General features: G+C 29.9%; 1 protein-coding gene across 4 annotated transcripts in view; it reads left to right on the forward strand.

Moving 5' to 3' along the window:
- The window catches only part of LOC105232240 (optomotor-blind protein), a 260,277-nt gene that overhangs the window by 233,870 nt on the left and 7,265 nt on the right, over positions 1 to 19,142 (forward strand). For all 4 annotated transcript variants that reach the window (XM_049455106.1, XM_049455105.1, XM_049455102.1 and 1 more), the window contains exons 5-6: positions 5,813 to 5,959; positions 6,602 to 6,678. In XM_049455106.1, coding sequence (XP_049311063.1) covers positions 5,813 to 5,959; positions 6,602 to 6,678 — 224 coding nt within the window. The remainder of the gene's footprint in view (positions 1 to 5,812; positions 5,960 to 6,601; positions 6,679 to 19,142) is intronic.

The raw sequence follows: 19,142 nt of genomic DNA on the forward strand, positions 1-19,142 counted from the left end.
CCTACAAATGACCGAAAGCTCTATAATAAAACTTTTTATGAAATGAAAGCTTAAAAGCTTCATACGGGTTTGTAAAGCTCAAAGCTCTCTTTAAATAATGAAATCAATATTTATGCTTTTTATTATTACTTTTTATGCCAATTTTAGAACTAATATGCCTCAAAGCTTTAAATTGTAGACTTTTATAAAGTGAAAGCTCAAAAGCTCCATCGATATATATCAGCAGGTATCTATTAAGCAAGGACTCCAAAATAGTTTTTGAACACTTACTTTACAAATTCTATGAAATTCATGGGAAAGCTTTCATGTTTGATAGTGTAGTTTTGAAGAAGCTTTATAAAAACTTTCAAAAAGCTTTTGTAACAGTAATTTGTTGTATAGGGGGCTTGATACTTACACTTACAGAGATTCTAAGTTTGTATAATTCTAAGTGTAATTTAATTTTTCGAAGTTCTCATCCGCTCTCTACCCTCACAGACAACTTTCATCACCCGGAACCCCTACTTATAATTTCTAACCCCTGTTTATGACCGCACCTTACAGCAAGCCACCACAATACATACATACACACACACTCTTATTTATTACCCTGAGAACCGACTGCGCGCCTCCTTAGCGTACACGGTACGTCAGGATAATTGCCGGTTAGCCGTGGTGCGCGCGATTTCGCTGATGATTTGTTGGCGCCAGGCGTGCGCGCACACAATCCCACATACACAAGCGACAAGCGCTCAAGTAGCGGTCGATTTCGAGAGCTTGTTTGCTTTACCAACTACTTACTACCGATTGCTCACAGGCAGCGCGCTGCAACACTAGTTAAATACAACTGCTTTTGTTGTTGTTGCAGATAGTTATACGGTTATATTTGTGTGTGCAACATGCTGATGAGTCGCGACTCCGCACACAAGCATTCAATGAGCCATCTCCGGAACGCGAGCACAGCATCCTCAGTGTGTTTGCATGTGTGTGTGTGTGTTGCATGCTTCGCCGTCTGTCTTGTGCGCTTGTCCGTCCAGTTGTTAGCTCGTTTCGTGTATGATTAACAAGCGTGTTGAGTGTTGGGCGGTCCCGACGACGACGACGACGACGGCGCTGATGACGATGATGACGATGCTGGCGACGATGGTGGCGCTGGCGTCGCCGTTATTGCTGCTGTTGTTGTTGCCGCGTCCGTTGCTGATTCTAATTTGCCTGGTGATTTATTGAAATCAAATGCCAAACAAGGCGCCAACAACCAAAAATGCTTATGCACAGCCAAACGCGAAGCGTTCGACTTGATGTGGCAACAACAGCTACAACGAAAAACAACAACAATTTGCAATAAGCACATTTGTACGCGACACGTCTTACCAAAAACGGTGCGGTCCGGCGAACACGATTTGTTTATGTACCCAAAGCGAGCAAAAGCGCTTTGCAAATTAAGACAAATCGATCAGACCGATGATTAACCTTTGCTGTTAAAGCTCACTGCTGCTTGTTATTTGTTCATTTGTTGTTTGCCTGTAGCGCCACCCTTTTTTGGCAATGTTCAACGCTTACGCTCAACTAATTTTCGATTTGAGTTGCGGTGAGTCACTAAGGTGGTTTAGTTATAGTCAAAACTTTTAGATTGCTTAGAAAGCTTGAAAGCTCCTAAGGCCTATTTACTACTTAAAAACACTTGCTTGACTATAAGTAGTACTAATGCATTTGCATCACCAAAGTTCTGTAGTTAAAGTTCAAGCTTTCAGATTGCTTAGAAAGCTTTAAAGCCGATTTAAAAAACTACAAAAGCTTGAATGTATTGTAGTACTATAATATTTGGGCCACAAAGGTAGTAAATTTAAACTCGAAACTTAAATATTGCTTAAAAAGCTCTAAAGCTCCTAGGTCGAGTTAAAGTTTTTCGACTAATTTTTCTTGTTTTACATATTCGAAAATTGCTTATGCTTTAAGTTTCATAACTAAGTTTTCAGAAGAATGCACAAAACGCTTTCTCAACTAAAAGCTCTCACAATTTATTCTACTAATAGAGCTATCATTAAAAACATTCAACAAGACCTCTTAAAAACTCAATAAAGTTTCTAAAATGTGTGTGAGCGCTTTTCAAGACGATCATTCAAGTTTTCTAAAGCTTTTTAAAGTTCGATAAAGCTTATAAGCCATGTATAATACTGGAACTAAGTCGACAGACGCAAGAAATGAGTGATTTCATTCCATCCTTACTTTTTCTCAATTTATAAAAGCTTGATGGCTGCGAAACTTTGCCGAGCTTTTTTAGGAAAAGTTTTCAGGCTTTTATGTTTTTACAAATAATCGATTTGGTTAACAAACAAAAATTTTACTATATTTTATGAAAGCTCAATGGGCTTAAATCTTTTATGAGCTTTTATAAAAAAAAAATTAAGCACTATTAAACCAAACTCAGCCCACAATGCAAGCCATGATCTTAGAATTTACATATTTCTATGCATTTAACTTTACTTTTTCTCAATTTATAAAAGCTTAATGGGTGTGAAATTTTTCAGAGCTTTTTTAGAAAAAGCTTTTAGGCTGTTATGTTTTAACAAATAATCGATTTGGTTTACTTACAAAAATTTTACTACATTCTATGAAAGCTCAATGGGCTTAAAGCTTTTATGAGCTTTTTAAAAATCATTTTAAGCACTATTAAACCAAACTCAGCCTACAGTGCAAGCCATGATCTTAGAATTTACATATTTCTATGCATTTATCTCATTGGTTGTCAGCTATTATAACTATTATTGCGCGATTTGAACATTGGAGATCGACATTTTTATGACTTTTCTTACAACTGTTGTTTTTATTGTTGTAGAACAACTAAGCTGTGCATATTTGCCATTTGCTCGCATAAATATTTTTTACTTCAACATTTACATGACAATTATTTGCCTTTATTACTTGCCTGAATGTCAATGTGCAACTGCTTTTTTGTAATTATTGTTGTTGTTGTCACCGATGTTAACATTGTCATTGCATTAATTACTACAACTGGCGGCAACAACATGCAATCCGACAGCAATAACGCGTTATAAAATGAAACAACTGTTATTAAAATGAAAATTAAATAATTTTTGCTGTGACAGTGTTGCCATATTTGTAATATTTATATGCAAACAAACGAAATGCGATTGAAATATGCCATGTTGTTGTTAAACAGCTTAGAAAAAAATGTCACTATATTTTTATTGCTTTATTTTCTATAAGGCAAACATGATAAAGTTGTGTAATTAAAAATTAAAACTGACAGCAAAAATGTGGCAATAAACATTGAGCAAATGTTGAATGGCGACAGCCAAGTGTACTGAAGAGTTGATTGAAAGATTTGTGTAACTGCAAGAGCATATGAAATGAATAAATAAATATCAATATGGTGGTTGAGAGTGAGTTAAAGAAAGAGAGAAAAGCGAGAGAGCGCGAAAAGAAAGGCGAGAAAGAGAGCTTTTAGGCCAAATAGATATATGTAGGGTTGTATATATACTTATCTTGTTTAAATAGCGTAGAAAAAATATTTATACCAAATCTATGAGAGTGGGGAAACGAACGCACAACTGGTATAAATCACATAAATTGGTATAATTAAAAAATAGATTCTTTTTCCCTTCAAAGAATGCACAAATAATATTTATACCAAATCTATGAGAGTGGCGAAACGAACGCACAACTGGTATAAATCGCATAAATTGGTATAATTAAAAAAAATAGATAAATGTAGATCTCTATATAGATTTTTTTGCTTCAAAAAACGCACAAGAATTATTTATAACAAATCTATTAGTGGCGAAGCGAACGCACAACTGGTATAAATCGTATAAATTGGTATAATCATTGCATTGCAAGTATTAGTAACTTAAGATACTTTTTTAGGCAACATTAATGGTTTCCTTTTATTTGTGAAACTCTAAAAAAAAGTTGAAGCGAACAAACAATTGGTATAAAACTAATAAACTGGTATAAACAAAAAGTAATATAAAAGCACATGTTTGAACCATTTTACTACAACTTTTGTTAAGCTTTTTAAGTCAAACGAGTCGAATAAGCAACTGGTATAAAACTAAAATACTGGTATAAATCGATATTAGTTGCAAAAAGGAAGCATTTAAGCCACCTTAAAGCAATTTTTATATTGTCCAATTTTGATTTGTCAAAAAAATCCAGTAGTTCGTAACGAACAAGCATTTGGTATAAAACTACGATACTGGCATAAACAAGAAGTGACAGAAAATAAGCGGCTCAACCACCTTCATGCAGTATATACCAATTACTTGCGTTTTTTCAACTTTAGAGATTGTCGAATCGAACAAACAACTGGTATAAATCTTTTAAACTGGCATAAAAAAGAAAACAAGCACATATGCAGTTTTATAAAGCTATGTATTATTGTTGCCTTAAAATGTCGCTTCGAAGACAACTTCTTTAGTAAATTATATTTGCCACAACAACAATTTCTTCAACTAACCAGTGATTTAGCCGCCAGCTGAATGATTTCGGCAGTAAGGCGTTAGCATGTTATTACAACAACAACAAGCTAATGTTTGCGCCTGCTTATGCACATATGACTTTACATGCAAATCTGAAATTGCATGCAACACCAAATGTGGCATGCAAGCATCCAACTCCAACTTATACGCTTTTGCTTAAACTTGTTCCTAATATCACATACTAAATTCATATGGACACATGCGATTACTTATCGGAATGCCTGTGAGTAAAGAATGTGAACATTTTTGCCGCCTAACGGTTATAAATAATTGGCAATTCATTGCTCTTGTCAGTTGGCATTAGTAAAGAAATAAACTAACCTGGTCATGGATATGAATAAAACATACAGGAAAAGAGAGAGAAAAGCTGAGAGCTCGAGGGAAGTTGAGTGCGAAAAAAAATCAGCAAGTAACGGTAGTTTTTGGAAATTTTCACAATAGTTTTATTGATTTCAGATTTAATTAATTAAAAGGTCAAAAAATTAATTTAAAAAAATTATAATTATAAAAATTAATTAAATTAATTTTAGTAAAAATTTATTAATTTAACTAAAAGCTTAATACATTTTTTTTTGATAATTAATAATTTTTAGTAATTAATTTAATTTTTATATATATTTTTTTAATTTGTTTGTAATTTTATTAATTTTAATAAACTAATAAAATTTAAAAAATATTAAAAAAATTGATTAATTAATTAATTAAAATGAAAACTAATAAAATTAAGAAAAATTAATTTCAATTAACTTTTTTTTTAATAAAATTTTTATTTTCCCACAAGCAAAAATTAGAAGCAAAAATTAATCTTTTAAAATAATTAAAAACAATACTAAAATTAAATCGAAAAATTAACTAATTTATTAATTAGTTATCAGTAATTAATTTAAAAGAAAATTAATAAAAATTTAAACTCAAAATAAGTATAAAAAAATTAAAACAATTTTTTATATTAAAGGAAAATAATTTTTCGATTAATTTTTTTAATTATTTTAATTTATTGTTAATTAAACAAAATTTTTTTCCTAATTTTTGAAGACATTAAATTTCAGTAAAATTGGCTTAGAAAACAAACTAAATTTTATATTTAATTTTTCTAATTAAATTAATTAATTTTTTCTTAAAATTTAATTTTTTAATTAATTACTTTTTTATAAATTATATTTTTGTCTTTTTTTTTTTTAAATTTATATTTCATTTGTTTTTGATGTTTTCCGTAACTAAGTAAGCTCCCCCCCCCTTCACTTGCAATTTGGTTTACAAGAATTGTTTCTCCTAGAAATTGTTGCTTCGAAAATTACTAATTTTATATATATCTTCTATTTTCCTTCCAGACGATACTCAATTCAATGCATAAATACCAGCCACGTTTCCATTTGGTGCGAGCCAATGACATACTCAAGCTGCCGTACTCAACATTTCGGACGTATGTTTTCAAGGAGACGGAATTTATAGCCGTTACAGCATATCAAAATGAGAAGGTAAGAGAAAATAGGCCATATATGGCACAAAGTCATACTTATAGAGTAAACTTTTGCATATGAAAACTTAACTTAGCAAAACATAACTTTAACATAAGAAAACTTAACTTAGCAAAACATAATTTTAACATAAGAATACTTAACTTACCATAACGTAACTTCAACATATGAAAACTTAACTTAGCATAACTTAACGTAACGTAAGAAAACTTTACTTAGCAAAATATAACTTTAACCTAAGAAAACTTAACTTACCATAACCTAACTTCAACATATGAAAACTTAACTTAGCATAACTTAACGGCAACGTAAGAAAACTTAACTTAGCATAACTTAACGGTAACGTGAGAAAACTTAACTTAGCAAAATATAACTTTAACATAAGAATATTTAACTTACCATAACCTAACTTCAACATATGAAAACTTAACTTAGCATAACTTAACGTAACGTAAGAAAACTTAACTTAACTTAACCTAATTGAAACTTATGAAAATTTAACTTAGTAAACTTAACTTAGCTTTACATCACTATACTCTAAGATAATAACCCCCACAACCTAAACAGAAAATTCTTGTTAAAACAAATAAATTTATTTATTCTGAAATTAATCCATTCTCTCTCTCTCTCTCCTTCTTGTAGATTACTCAATTAAAAATCGATAACAATCCCTTTGCGAAGGGCTTTCGTGATACCGGCGCTGGCAAGCGGGAAAAGAAGTAAGTATCACTAAAGTTTTGTGCTAGCAAATTAACAACAAACAAATAAATATTTAAGTAAAAGCTAGTCCACCGCAAATTGAGTTGCCAGAAATGCCGAACATATGACGAAATTTCTTTGAAACTGCCCCCCTTTCTCAGGCGACCCGCTAGCCTCACTAAGCACACGAGCTGACTTTTCCATTAAATGCGCTGTCAAAGCAATGACATTGCAAGTTTGATTGCGACTCTGCGCGTGTCAGCGGCGAAATGACAGGCGCTTTCATGCAGCCCTGGACGCTGCCCCGTGCGAGGAAGCGCTGTTCGAGGCGCAGTAGTTTAATAGTGCTTTCAAAGCACTGACAAGCGGCGGTTGCAATTTGGGTGAAATCGAATGACAACAACAGTCACGATGATTGCTCATTTACGCGGCACGCCAAGCCAAGTGTCTTCGGTTGTCTGCGCTCGCACGGAGTCGCACGCTGTGCCACTGTAAATGATATATTCACGGCAATTTCTTAATACCTCCATTGATATTTATGTGCATTTATGTGAAAGTGGGCGTCAACTTTTGGCCAACACGGCGAGTTTGACTGGCTGACTGCTGTCGGCTGCTTGCTGTGGTGTTGGCGACTTTTTTCATGGTAGTTGCAACGGTAGTTTGGCTGTCTGTCGTTTGCTTGACAACCTGGCACGCGAAATCTGTGTTTGAGCTTTGAGGCGTTACCAATGTTTATTGAGTTGTCATTTTTGTATGCGATGAGTACGAAAATCATGACAGTTGACAGCTGATAGCACGCCCACAATGATGGCAATTGAAAGAGTGAGGAGCAAAGGTGGGTTAGAGTGGAAATAAGAGACAAAAAGGGATTTGAAGCGTTGAAAATTTTTTTTGCAAATTGAGATTTCAAAGGTTTGAGAATATTAAAAACTAATTTTTATTAATATTTTTTGTGTTCGAAAGCATTCTTCTAAATTTCAAAATTTTTAGAGAAAAAATTTCACATATTTTTCAAAATTTTTAATTTATTTTTTTTATTTTAAAGTTTCTAAAAATTTAATATTTTCGGAGAAAAATTTTCAAAATTTTGGGCAAATAATTTTTTTTTTTAATTTTTGAGAATTTAATTTGTTTTTGCAAAATTTTTCAGATAATTTTTTTTATATTTTTTTATTTAAAAAATTTTTAAAACTTAATATTTTTAAAGGAATTTTTTCAAAATTTTGTTGAAATATTTTTTTTTTAATTTTTCGGAATTTTTTTCATTTTTGCAAACATTTTTTTATTAAAATTTTTTTTTATTAAAAAAAAAACAGTCCACCACTTAGCATACGCATTATGGGGAGACTGGTCCTTCGCCTTACTTTTCAACTTAGTATCCCTTACACACACATCCGAAAATACACACGTAACTCAAAATTCTAAAAAAAAGCTCCGAAAAAGCAACTCGACCACAGCATATTCACCAAACCTTGCGATTATCAGACTGCCCACTAATTCGCTGTGACTGAGTGATAGACTGCGCAGTCAGCTGGTGAGCCCTTCACTGATTCACCAGTCAAATTTAAAGCATGACGTTGACCGAAGTCAGAGAATAAGCATATTTACTGACGCACATTCGTTAGTTCCTCGTGCTGCCTGAGGTCCTCGACTTAAGTTAGCTGTCATACATTTGACTGCTTCCGAGATTTTTTCCGCTACAAATTACTACTGTCATTGCGACGTTTGTATGCCTGTGCAACTGACGGACTATCTATCTGCCTGTCTGCGTGACCAACCACCGAACCAAAACTTGCTGACACACAGCCGCTGCTTCCGTCACTCGGGGTGCTTCCGTTCGTTTGCTTTTCGCCAACGAGTGGGTGGTTTCTGATGAGATGCTGCTGGCGCAGACGAATTTCTCTACATTTACATGTAAATACAAGTGTTTGTGTGAGTGTGGAATCAAAAAGTCAAATTTGCAATTGTGCATGTTTGTTGTGGCAGGAAATTAAAATCAATCAATCAACATGGATTTCCGCTTCCTGTCACTCAAGCGCACACACAGCGCATTCCTTAGTTGACTGATTCGCTGCCGTAGGATAATAAGAAAGTAAAAACGCTGGTGGGAGTGTGGAAGCAAAAACGCTTTTGTTGTTGTTGTACGTAAGTATAACTGTACAATTGATTTTCGGGTCAGCGCAGGGTGCTTGAAGTGATTGAAGGTTTTTTATATATTTACTCGCAGATAGTGAATTAGCGAATTTTGAGAAATCGTGGAAGCAAAGTAATCAGATAGTAAAACAAATTCCGTTCTTTTTCATTTAATTGAAAAAAATTAAAATCCTTAATTTAAAGTTTTTTTTTAATTTCAAAAAGGTTCAATATGAGGATTCAATTCAATTCATTGTTTGGCATTTAATATTTTTATTAATTAAAAAATTAATTAAATTAGTTAATTAAATTAAAAAATTTTAAAATATTTAAAAAAAAACTAATTAATTAAAAAAATTGATTTAATTAATTAAATTAAAACAATTAATTTTAATTAATAAAAAAGTTAATTTAATTAATAAAAAAATTAATTATTTTGAAAATATTCGAAGTTCAATATTTATAATTTAATTTTTTTAATTAATTAAATTGAGTTTTTTTAGTTAACAAAATTAAATTATAAATATTGAGCTTTGAATATTTTCAAAAAATTTTGGTAAATAAAAAACATAAATTTAATTAATTAAAAAAATTTAATTATAAATATTGAACTTTGAATGTTTTCAAAATAAATCTGTATTTTTATTAATTAAATTTAATTTTTTTAATTAATTATTTTTAAATTTTTTAAATTAATTAACCAATTAAATTTAATTTTTTAATTAATTATTTTTTAATTTTTTAATTTAATCAACCAGAAATTAAATTTAATTATTAGTAATTTTATTTAATTAAAAAAATTAAATTTGAAAAAGAAATTGTAGAATTCTGGAAACAAAATTTTTTTCAAATAAAATTTTTTCTACTGAAAAAAATTCAAAATTTTTGCTTCAAGTATCTTACACTCTCCCACAAATACCCTCAAAACCGCCGAATATACTTGTAAGTGACTTGTATGTGTCAGCGCTTGACAAGTGCCAGTTGTCAGCTGTCAGTGCGTGCGTGGCGCATCAAAGCGTGCGCTTGCACAGCGACACAGGCAATTTTCAACGCCACCAAAGACACTGCTTAGCCACCAGACAATATTTAGCGCTGCAAGCGACCCTCACCCTGACAAATCACGCGCTGCCGACGCTGCCACAAGCAATTTGGCTAGATTTGTGGCAATGATAGCGTCAACACGGCCACAAATCAAGCTCTGGGGTTGATAACAATACTGATAGAAGCGAGTAGCAGAAGATATCGCTAGTGGAGCGAAGGGAGGAAGCAAAAATAAACGCAACTCATCAGCTGATGGTTCAATTTCTAAAAGCAGGGCAAAGCAAGCAATTGATATATTTTGTGGCTGCCACATAACAAAAAAAAAAATACTTCACTGTCACTACAGCAAATGCGCGTGTATATCGATGTCACCCAAAAAAAGATATCAAACATTAAAGGCGCTGTAGATCTTATCTGCTTAGTCATGCCAATCACTTTACCCCGCAAATTTTGTCGGACAAAACGCTGAGTCACCCAAACCAAAACGAGAATGTGTGGAGAGATATGTTAGGAAGCACACACACATAAGAATTTCCATACACATACGCACAGATGAAGAGACCCTGGAACCCTTGCCGCATATCCTTAATGAATATCCTGCATTAGCGCCACTAAGCGCTCTTAGGCACTACACAAACGCTTTTAAGTGTTTTTCTATTCGGCTATTGTTTCGTACGCGTCGTCACTCGACACTCGGCGACTGTGTCTTCCGTGACGTCGGTATCGGATTTCCGGTAATTTTTGATAGAGTAATCAATTGAATTCGCTGCTGGGCAGGGAGGTCAGATGGAGTGTGGGGAATGTTAGTTATATAATAAAAAAATTTAAGAAATATAGAAAATTAACTTAAATTAAATAAATTAATTTAAATGAAATTAAATTATGTTAAATTAAATTACATTAATTAAATTAAATTAAATAAAAAAAAATTAAATTAAATTAAATTAAAATAAATTAAAATAAATTAAATTAATTAAATTAAATTAAATAAATTTAATTAAATTAAGTAAAATAACAAAATTATGTTAAAATAAAATAACAAAAAAATTTGAACTACCACTACATCTAATACTCTACAAAAACAAAAGATTCCATACAAGGACTTGATTTTGATCGGTCAGTTGTATGGCAGCTATATGATATAGGGGTCCGATCTGAACAATTTCTTCATAATTTGTACCGTTGGCTATAATAATAGTTCATGCCAAATTTCGTGAAGATATCTCTTTAAATAAAAAAGTTTTCCATACAAGGACTTGATTTTGATCGATCAGTTTGTATGGCAACTATATGCTATAGTAAGCCGATCTGAATAATTTCTTCAGGATTTGTAACATTACTTAGAATAATAATTCATGTCGAATTTCGTGTAGATATCTCGTCAAATAAAAAAATTTTGCATACAAGAACTTAATATTGAACGATCAGTTTATATGGCAGCTATATGCTATAGTAAACCGATCTGAATAATTTCTTCAGAATTTGTAGCATTACTTAGAATAATAATCCATGTCAAATTTTGTGAGGATATCTCGTCAAATGTAAAAGTTTTGCATACAAAGATTCAATATTGAACGATCAGTTTATACGGCAGCTATATGCTATAGTGGTCCGATAAAGGCGATTCCAACAATTGAACAGCTTTTTTGGGAGAAAACGTCATGTGCAAAATTTCAGATCGATATCTCATAAATCGATATAGTGTATCTTAAGTTTTTCACTATATCGATGCTCAGGGTGTAAAAATATAAAAAGAAACAAATAAAATAAAATTTAAATAAAAAAATGTACTAAAATATTAACAACATATAACGAATAAAATATTATATACATTATATTTGCTTTGAAATGCTTACACCATGATCCGTCATTCACCTAAGCACCAATTGCCGTTGCCCTGCTTACCGAGAGTGACATTTAGACACCTAACGGACGGCACTCATTTGCTCGCTGGCGCGAAATGACAACATAAATCCGCTTGTAAAACGCGGCTCAGACGCGCCTAACAGCACACTTACACATACACGCACAAATACAATCACATACAGATAAATATATGTGGCATATTGCACGAATAGCCTGCATGTTGCACGTGTTGCATGTTGCTAATATGTTTTGCAAAACTAACAAACAAGCAAAAAAGTGCATAAAGAATATAACTGAAAACACATGAACGTGAACGCAAAAAAATCAAGCGCGCCAGTTGTGCACCAGTATTGCCGGCTTATAGGCGTTGTTGTTATTTGTGGCAACATAGTCTTATAAGTGCATATAACAACAGCATGGCATTGACCGTTGTTGACGCCACGCTTTTCACTATTATTATACCGTTTTTAGCTACAGCTGACCACTCGGCGTATATTTCATAAATTTTCACAACACCATAGCATACTTTTAGGATTATAAGCTCATATATTATGAAATAGCCGCTGGCGTTTATTTAAATGTGGCTGATGCTGCTGCTGCTGTGCGAGACAGCTGCAAATATTACTAGCAACAATAACAAAAACAACAACAACAAAGTGTCTACACCGAAACAATTGCTGGCATGCATTAAAGTTACAAAAAAAAGTTATTTTTGACTGAATTTTCGTGTGTCGAAAATTGAAATTTGCCAACCACAAATAGACCATAAATTTATTTGTGGCACATAGCGGCATATACGTGCTAGATAATTGAAAAATGGCCATAAAATATGCAAAGCATTTCCGTGGCGAATTTTTATTCGCACCCACGCCTTTAGGTATGCTAAGCTAATAGGTGAAAATGCTGTAGGGACGCCGCAGAGCGTTGAGTGAAATTTATAATATTAAATAAAATAAAAATTTGGAAAAAATTAAAAAAATAATTAAAAAAAAAACAAATATTAAACATACACTTTATATTAAATAAAAAAAATTAAGAAAATAAAAACTAATTAAAAATAAAATTAAAACCAAATTAATTAAACAAATTATAATTAAAAAATAATAAAATTAAATAAAAAATAATTTTGTTAAATCTTAATTCTAAATTTTTTTAAAGCACGAAGTAATTAAGAAAAATTAAAAATTATATTTTAATTAAAATTTAAAAAATTAATTAATTTAATTAAATTATAATTAAGTAGGTTCGAAGTTTTTAAAATTTTTATATATACAATTATTAAATTAATTTAAAAATTTCGAAAATAATAAAAAATTTAAAAAAAAATTTAAAAAAAAATTTTAACAAATTAACAAAATGGAGAAAGAAAATTAATTAAAAATTAAATTTAAAAAAATTAAAAATAAAGAAAATAAAATTAACAAAAAATTTTATTAAAACTGAATTTTAAAATTTTTTTAATACAAAGGAAAAAATAATTTTAAACAAAAATAATAATAAAATTGTAAATAATTAAGAGATATTTTTGGAAACAAAATCTTCAAATATAATATACTGACAACAAGGGTTATTTGCACAATGCCACAACCGAACCCCTCTTAAAGAAATTGCAGCACTACTGCACATTCTTCTAAAAAATACACGCTTAAACGCCTAAAAGCATGCTAAGCAAAACACATTTTTATCAATTTCTCTCCCCTTTCGTTAACACTCGCAATTTAACGAACATGTGTGACGTTTACTCTCAAATTATCGCACAAAATTTCGCCAACGTGCCACATTTAAATTGCGTAAAAGCCTGCAACAAGGCGCAAAGTTGCCAGCGTCAAAGCGGTAAGGCTAGAAAATTGCGCCAAATAAAATTACCAGCCCTTGGATGTGTGCGAATGGCAATTTGGTGCGGCCGCGAGCAGCGGGCTGTAGGTGTTTGCTCGCCACTAAATTGGAAACAAAGTGCGGCACGAAAAATAAAAGCTGCCGCCGCCGCATTGAGTCAAGTGTGGCCAGCAACGCCTGGTTTTTTAAGATGCAGCGTGACCTTAAGGGAGCCAATCCGACGTGGCTAATAGAAAATTGGCTTATTATGGCGGATTTTTTCTTTTTCGCCTGCCTTGCCTGGTTGCTTTGTAATTTTCGGCTTTTTGTGCTGAGACTCTGACGCGCACACACATGCAATTTGCGGCACACAAGCGTTGGGATAATTGAAAATTTGGCTGCATATGTGTTTGTGTGGCTGTGTGTTGTGTGAAAATTGCGCTAACGTGTTGTGAATTAATTTATCGACGTTTGATTGTGGGCTTTTTGCGGTTGATTTGGTGGAAGTTAGAAAATTCGGTTTTTTTGTGAGGCAAATTTTTTTTTGTGAAACTGTTTTTTTTTTTGGTTTTGTTTCTGTCTGTCAATATATAATTTATAAACAATCACAGATTAAAAAAAAAATATAAAGAAAATAAAAAAAAATTAGGAAAAATTAAAAAATATTAAAAAAAAATTAAAAGCAAAAAACGCAAAATAAAAAAATTTTCAAAAATAGTAAAACAACAAACAAACACCATTTGTTAAATATATTAAAAAAATTAATTAATAAAATTTTAAAATAATAATTTATAAAATTAAAAAATATAGTAATTAACAAAATTTGAAAACAATTATTAAATAATTAATTTAAAAAAATTAACAAAAATTTAATTAAAAAAAATTAATTTAAAAATTATTGATAAAATTAAAAGAGTAAATTAATTATTAAATTAAAAATTAATTAATTATTATATTAAAAATTAATTAATAAAATTTAAAAATAACAATTTATAAAATTAAAAAATATAATAATTAATAAAATTTTAAAAATATTATTAAATAATTAATTTAAAAAATTAAAAAAAACATACGGATAAAAAAATTATTAAGAGAAATTACAACAACAAGAAATGTTTTTAACATATATTTTAAAATGAATAATATAATATTTTGTAATGCTAAATGTATAAAAATTTAATTATTATCCTATTAAATTACAAAAAAAAATTAATAAAATTAAAAAAAATAATAATTAATAAACCTTAAAAAGATTAATTAATAAAAAATAGTTAATAAAATTTAAAACCTTAAAAAACAATTAATTTAAAAAAATTTAACAAAAAATTAGTTTAAAAAAATTAACTAAAAAATTAATTAATAAAATTAAAAAATAAATTAATTACTAGAATAAGAAAAAACATTTAATACAATTTGAAAAAAAATTAAGAAAATAATTAATTAAAAAATTAACAAAAAATTAATTAATAAAATTAAAAAAAAAATTAATTAATATTTTAGAATAAGAAAAAACATTTAATACAATTTGAAAAAAAAATTAAGAAAATAATTAATTAAAAAAATTAACAAAAAATTAATTAAGCATAAGCTACGAGGCCTCCTTGAGAAGCCTATATGTACACTTTTTTCAAATTTCGTTTTCTAGTCCTTTAAGTTTTCGAACTAAAACTCTCGACTAGTGTTTGTACATGTTCCATAGCAGGCTTTCACCCAACTCCTCCTTCCAACTTAAAAAAAAAACATCAACATCACTGTTTTCTGTAATCTACCGTTAACTCCCATATGTCCTAGCACTGTTAACTGCCAAACTAATTTAATATTAAATCAATTTAAAGCCCATCAGTCACTTAGAAGCCAACACACCAGCCCCGACATCACACCGCCACACCAGCCTCTACCAAAACCGTGCGAGACACCCAGCCGACGGATCGTTGCGCGGCACATCCTGTACGTGCGACCCATATTAACCGTAACATGTCTGTTAGCCGTGTGGCATGCAACATTTTTTATTTATTTGTTATTCGGCCATGTGATTACCACACATTATCCAGTAGCTGGGCTGTGTAATTTACGAATTATCTAATAGGAAAACAAAGGAGAAAAAATCGAAAAAAACGAAAAAATTGCAACTTCTTTCTCAGGCGCGAAGCCCGCAAATTTCTCTTTCTTACTCTTCTTATGTCTAAGACATGTGTCTTCATTGTGGCTTTGAATGCGCGCAAATTGCTTTGTGTGGGCGGCATATTTACACTTTTTATTATGTGTGGCAAGCATCCACCTTCATTCATCGCTGTTGTTGCTTTTAGGTATTTTTTGGTTGCTGGGAGGGTTGTTAACGCTTGCTGGGTGTCTTAAGCGCTTTAAGCTGTTAGTTTTTGGCAAAGGCGTACATTATAACGGCATTTGGGCGCTGGTAGCGCACAGCAATACGCACAATTTGCAATTTTCATTTAAATTGTGCGAAACTCTTTTACAGTAAGCCGATTATAGACTGCCGCTTGGCTTGTGATTAGTGATTATTGCTGTTTTTATTGCTGCCAAGACATTTTTTTGGAAAAGAATTTTGAAGCATGATGGATTTTTGTGTGTATGAGAAATTTTAGAAGAATATATTCAAGACAAAGTTTAACCCGCCAGCGACACCCGGGTCAAAATGACTGTTTTTGATAAAGCTGCCCAAAAAAGCGCTCCAACTATAGAGGTGAAGGATAAAAATTAAAAATAACAAGAATTGGTAAAACAGCAAAAAAAAAATTGAAAAAAAAAATTTTTTTTAAATTAAAAAAATTAAAATAATTAAAATAATTAAAACAATTAAAATAATTGAAAAAATTAATTAATTACAAAAAAATTAAATAAGTTTAAAAAATTAAAAAAAAATTAAATAAATTTAAAGAAAATTAAATTAAATTAATTTAAAAAAGAATAAATACAACACAAAAAAATTAAACAAACATACAAAAAATTTTAAAAATTGAAAAAAAAATATCTTTAAAAAAAAATTTAAAAAATTAAAAAAAAAATAATAATTTCTAAATAAAAAAATTGTTTTTTTTTTTTAATTTTGGTTTAGAAAAAAATTATTTCTAAATTTTTTTGTATTAATTTTGTTACTTTGTTAATTTTTTTTTTTCTGAATAAAACATAAAATTTTTTGTTCCAAAATTCTCATAAAAAAATAACAATTTTGTATATATGTTAAATTGCTTAAAAAAATCCACAGCCTTTTTCCTCTAACCGTTAAGAAAAAAATAAATTTTCTGCACCACAAACGAAATGCAAATATTTAAACACATGCTCACTTCTAAAAATATTCACACACTACCCAACGGGACGCCCTTGTGTGCTGTTGGCAACACATTTAAATGATCATTTCCGTCCCTTTGTTTGCGCAGCACACCCCTTTGCCTATAATAGACCAACACTACTTTCGCAACATTTCATTTGCAATGCTTTTTGCAATTTATTCAATTTTTTTTTTGTAAATTTGTTTTTGGAGTTTGCGAAAAACGCTTTGCCGCGCAGCATGCGAACCTCATTTGCGCCCAAACGCTGTTTTTTTGCTTTATCGAAAAGCATGCATTGTTTATGCAGCCAATTTGCTACCGTACGCCTTTGCCACACACACTCCCCCCACCACCGTAATCCTTTTGTTGCCCTTAATCACGCCGCTTCTCAGCGCTTACTCGCCACGACTCGGTAGTAAATAGCCCGCGGGCGTTGGCTGAAATGCATTTTTATCGCTTGGTGGCTTTTCTTTTGTGCGCACAATCAGCTGCGCCGTCGCAGCGCCACACTGTTTACTCCTTTTGCGCGCTTTCTTTGTGAGTCTTTATAGTTTGCCTTTCGCTCTGTGCGTTTTCCTGCTGATGCTGCATTTGTCGCCTGACAGTTGCGATTTCACAAACACACAGCTACAGACACAATTATACAAAGACTCATACACTCGCACACTTACAAAGGTGAGAGCCTTCTTTACACTCACAAAGGGTTGGTGGCTGCGGTGGCGCAACTGTAAGTGGCATTTTGCAACTTTCGCTACGCGGCAAGCGGAAATTTTAAATGCCACCAATTAGCGTTTCCTTAATTGCGTTGCAGGCGCCTTTCAGCCTCACGTTTTTGTGGCTTTCTTGCTGCTTTCCAACAGATTTTTCAAGCCTTTAATTCATTTCATTATTTTTGTGACATTTCTTCTTATATAAAATAATTCATTTGGTTGCATGAAGCTGCTGTCGAGGCAAGGAAGAATGCCTAGCTCGCGTTAAGACTTATTAAGCCCGAGTTATTGTCTTCATTGAGTGCTCGGTGGAGCTTTCAGTGTATATTTCCAAGCACAAATTAGTTTAATGATTACTCAATAAAAAATTACGGCTTTCAGCGAAAAAATATTAAAAAAAAAAATTAAAATAAAAAGTTTAAAATAAAATTTAAATAAAAAATTAAAATTTTAATAAAGTTAAAAAAATTATGAAATGAAATTAAAAAAAAAAAATAATAATATTTAAATAAAGTTAAATAAAGTTAAGAAAAAATTAAATGAAAGTGAAAAAAAATTAAAAAAAAAAAAAATTTAAAAAAAATTAAAAATTAAAATTAAATAAAATTTAAAAAAACTTATATAAATTAAATAAAATCAAAATAAAATAAAAATTTTAAACAATCACTTAAAACATTTCAAAACGGTAAATAATAGAAAAATTAGTCATAAATTAAAAAAGCTTTTCCCTAATAAAGAAAAATTTAAATTTAAAATAATTGCCTCAAGCATTAACAGTTAAAATAAAATTAAGAAAAAATATATTTCAAATTTTTCCCGCAAAAATCCAAAAAAATTTCAATTAAAATTTAATTAAAAAATTTAAAGTTAAAAATTAAAAAAATAAGGATTAAAATATATAAAATTTAATATAAAAACATAAAATTGAAATTTGGAAAATTTAAATAATAAATATAATTAAATTAATTAATAAAAAAATAAATTTTAAATAATAATGTGAAACTTAGCTCAAAATGTTGAAATGTTTTAAATTAAAATAAAAAATTTAAAATTAAAAAAATATAAATTTGAAAATTTCCTTCCAAAAAATAAAAAAAAATTGAAAAATAAAATAATAAAAATAAATAAAAAAATTAAATTAAAATATATAAAGGTAAAAATAAGAAAAAAATTAAAAAATATAAATTTGAAATTTTCCCTCAAAATGTTGAAATAAATTTTTTAATTAAAATAAAAAATTTAAATATAATAAAACCAAGAAAAATACAAATTTAAATTAAAATATATACATTTTGAAAGTAAAAAAAATTAAATTAAAATTTATAAAGTTAAAAATAAGAAAAAATCAAAAAAATTAAAAAATATAAATTTGAAATTTTCCCTCAAAATATTGAAAAAAGTTTTTCAATCAAAATAAAAATATTAAAAAAATCAAGAAAAATATAAATTTGAAATTTTTCATCCAAAAAATAAAAAAAAATTTAAAAATAAAATAGCAAATATAAATAAAAAAAATTAATTAAAATATATAAAGTTTAAAATAAAAAATTAAAATAAATTAAAAAATATAAATTTGAAAATTTCCCCCAAAATGCTGAAAAAAAGTGTTTTTCAGTTAAAATAAAAAATTTA

Source organism: Bactrocera dorsalis, chromosome 4 (genome assembly GCF_023373825.1).
Source record: "Bactrocera dorsalis isolate Fly_Bdor chromosome 4, ASM2337382v1, whole genome shotgun sequence".
NCBI classification, from domain to species: Eukaryota; Metazoa; Arthropoda; class Insecta; order Diptera; family Tephritidae; genus Bactrocera; species Bactrocera dorsalis.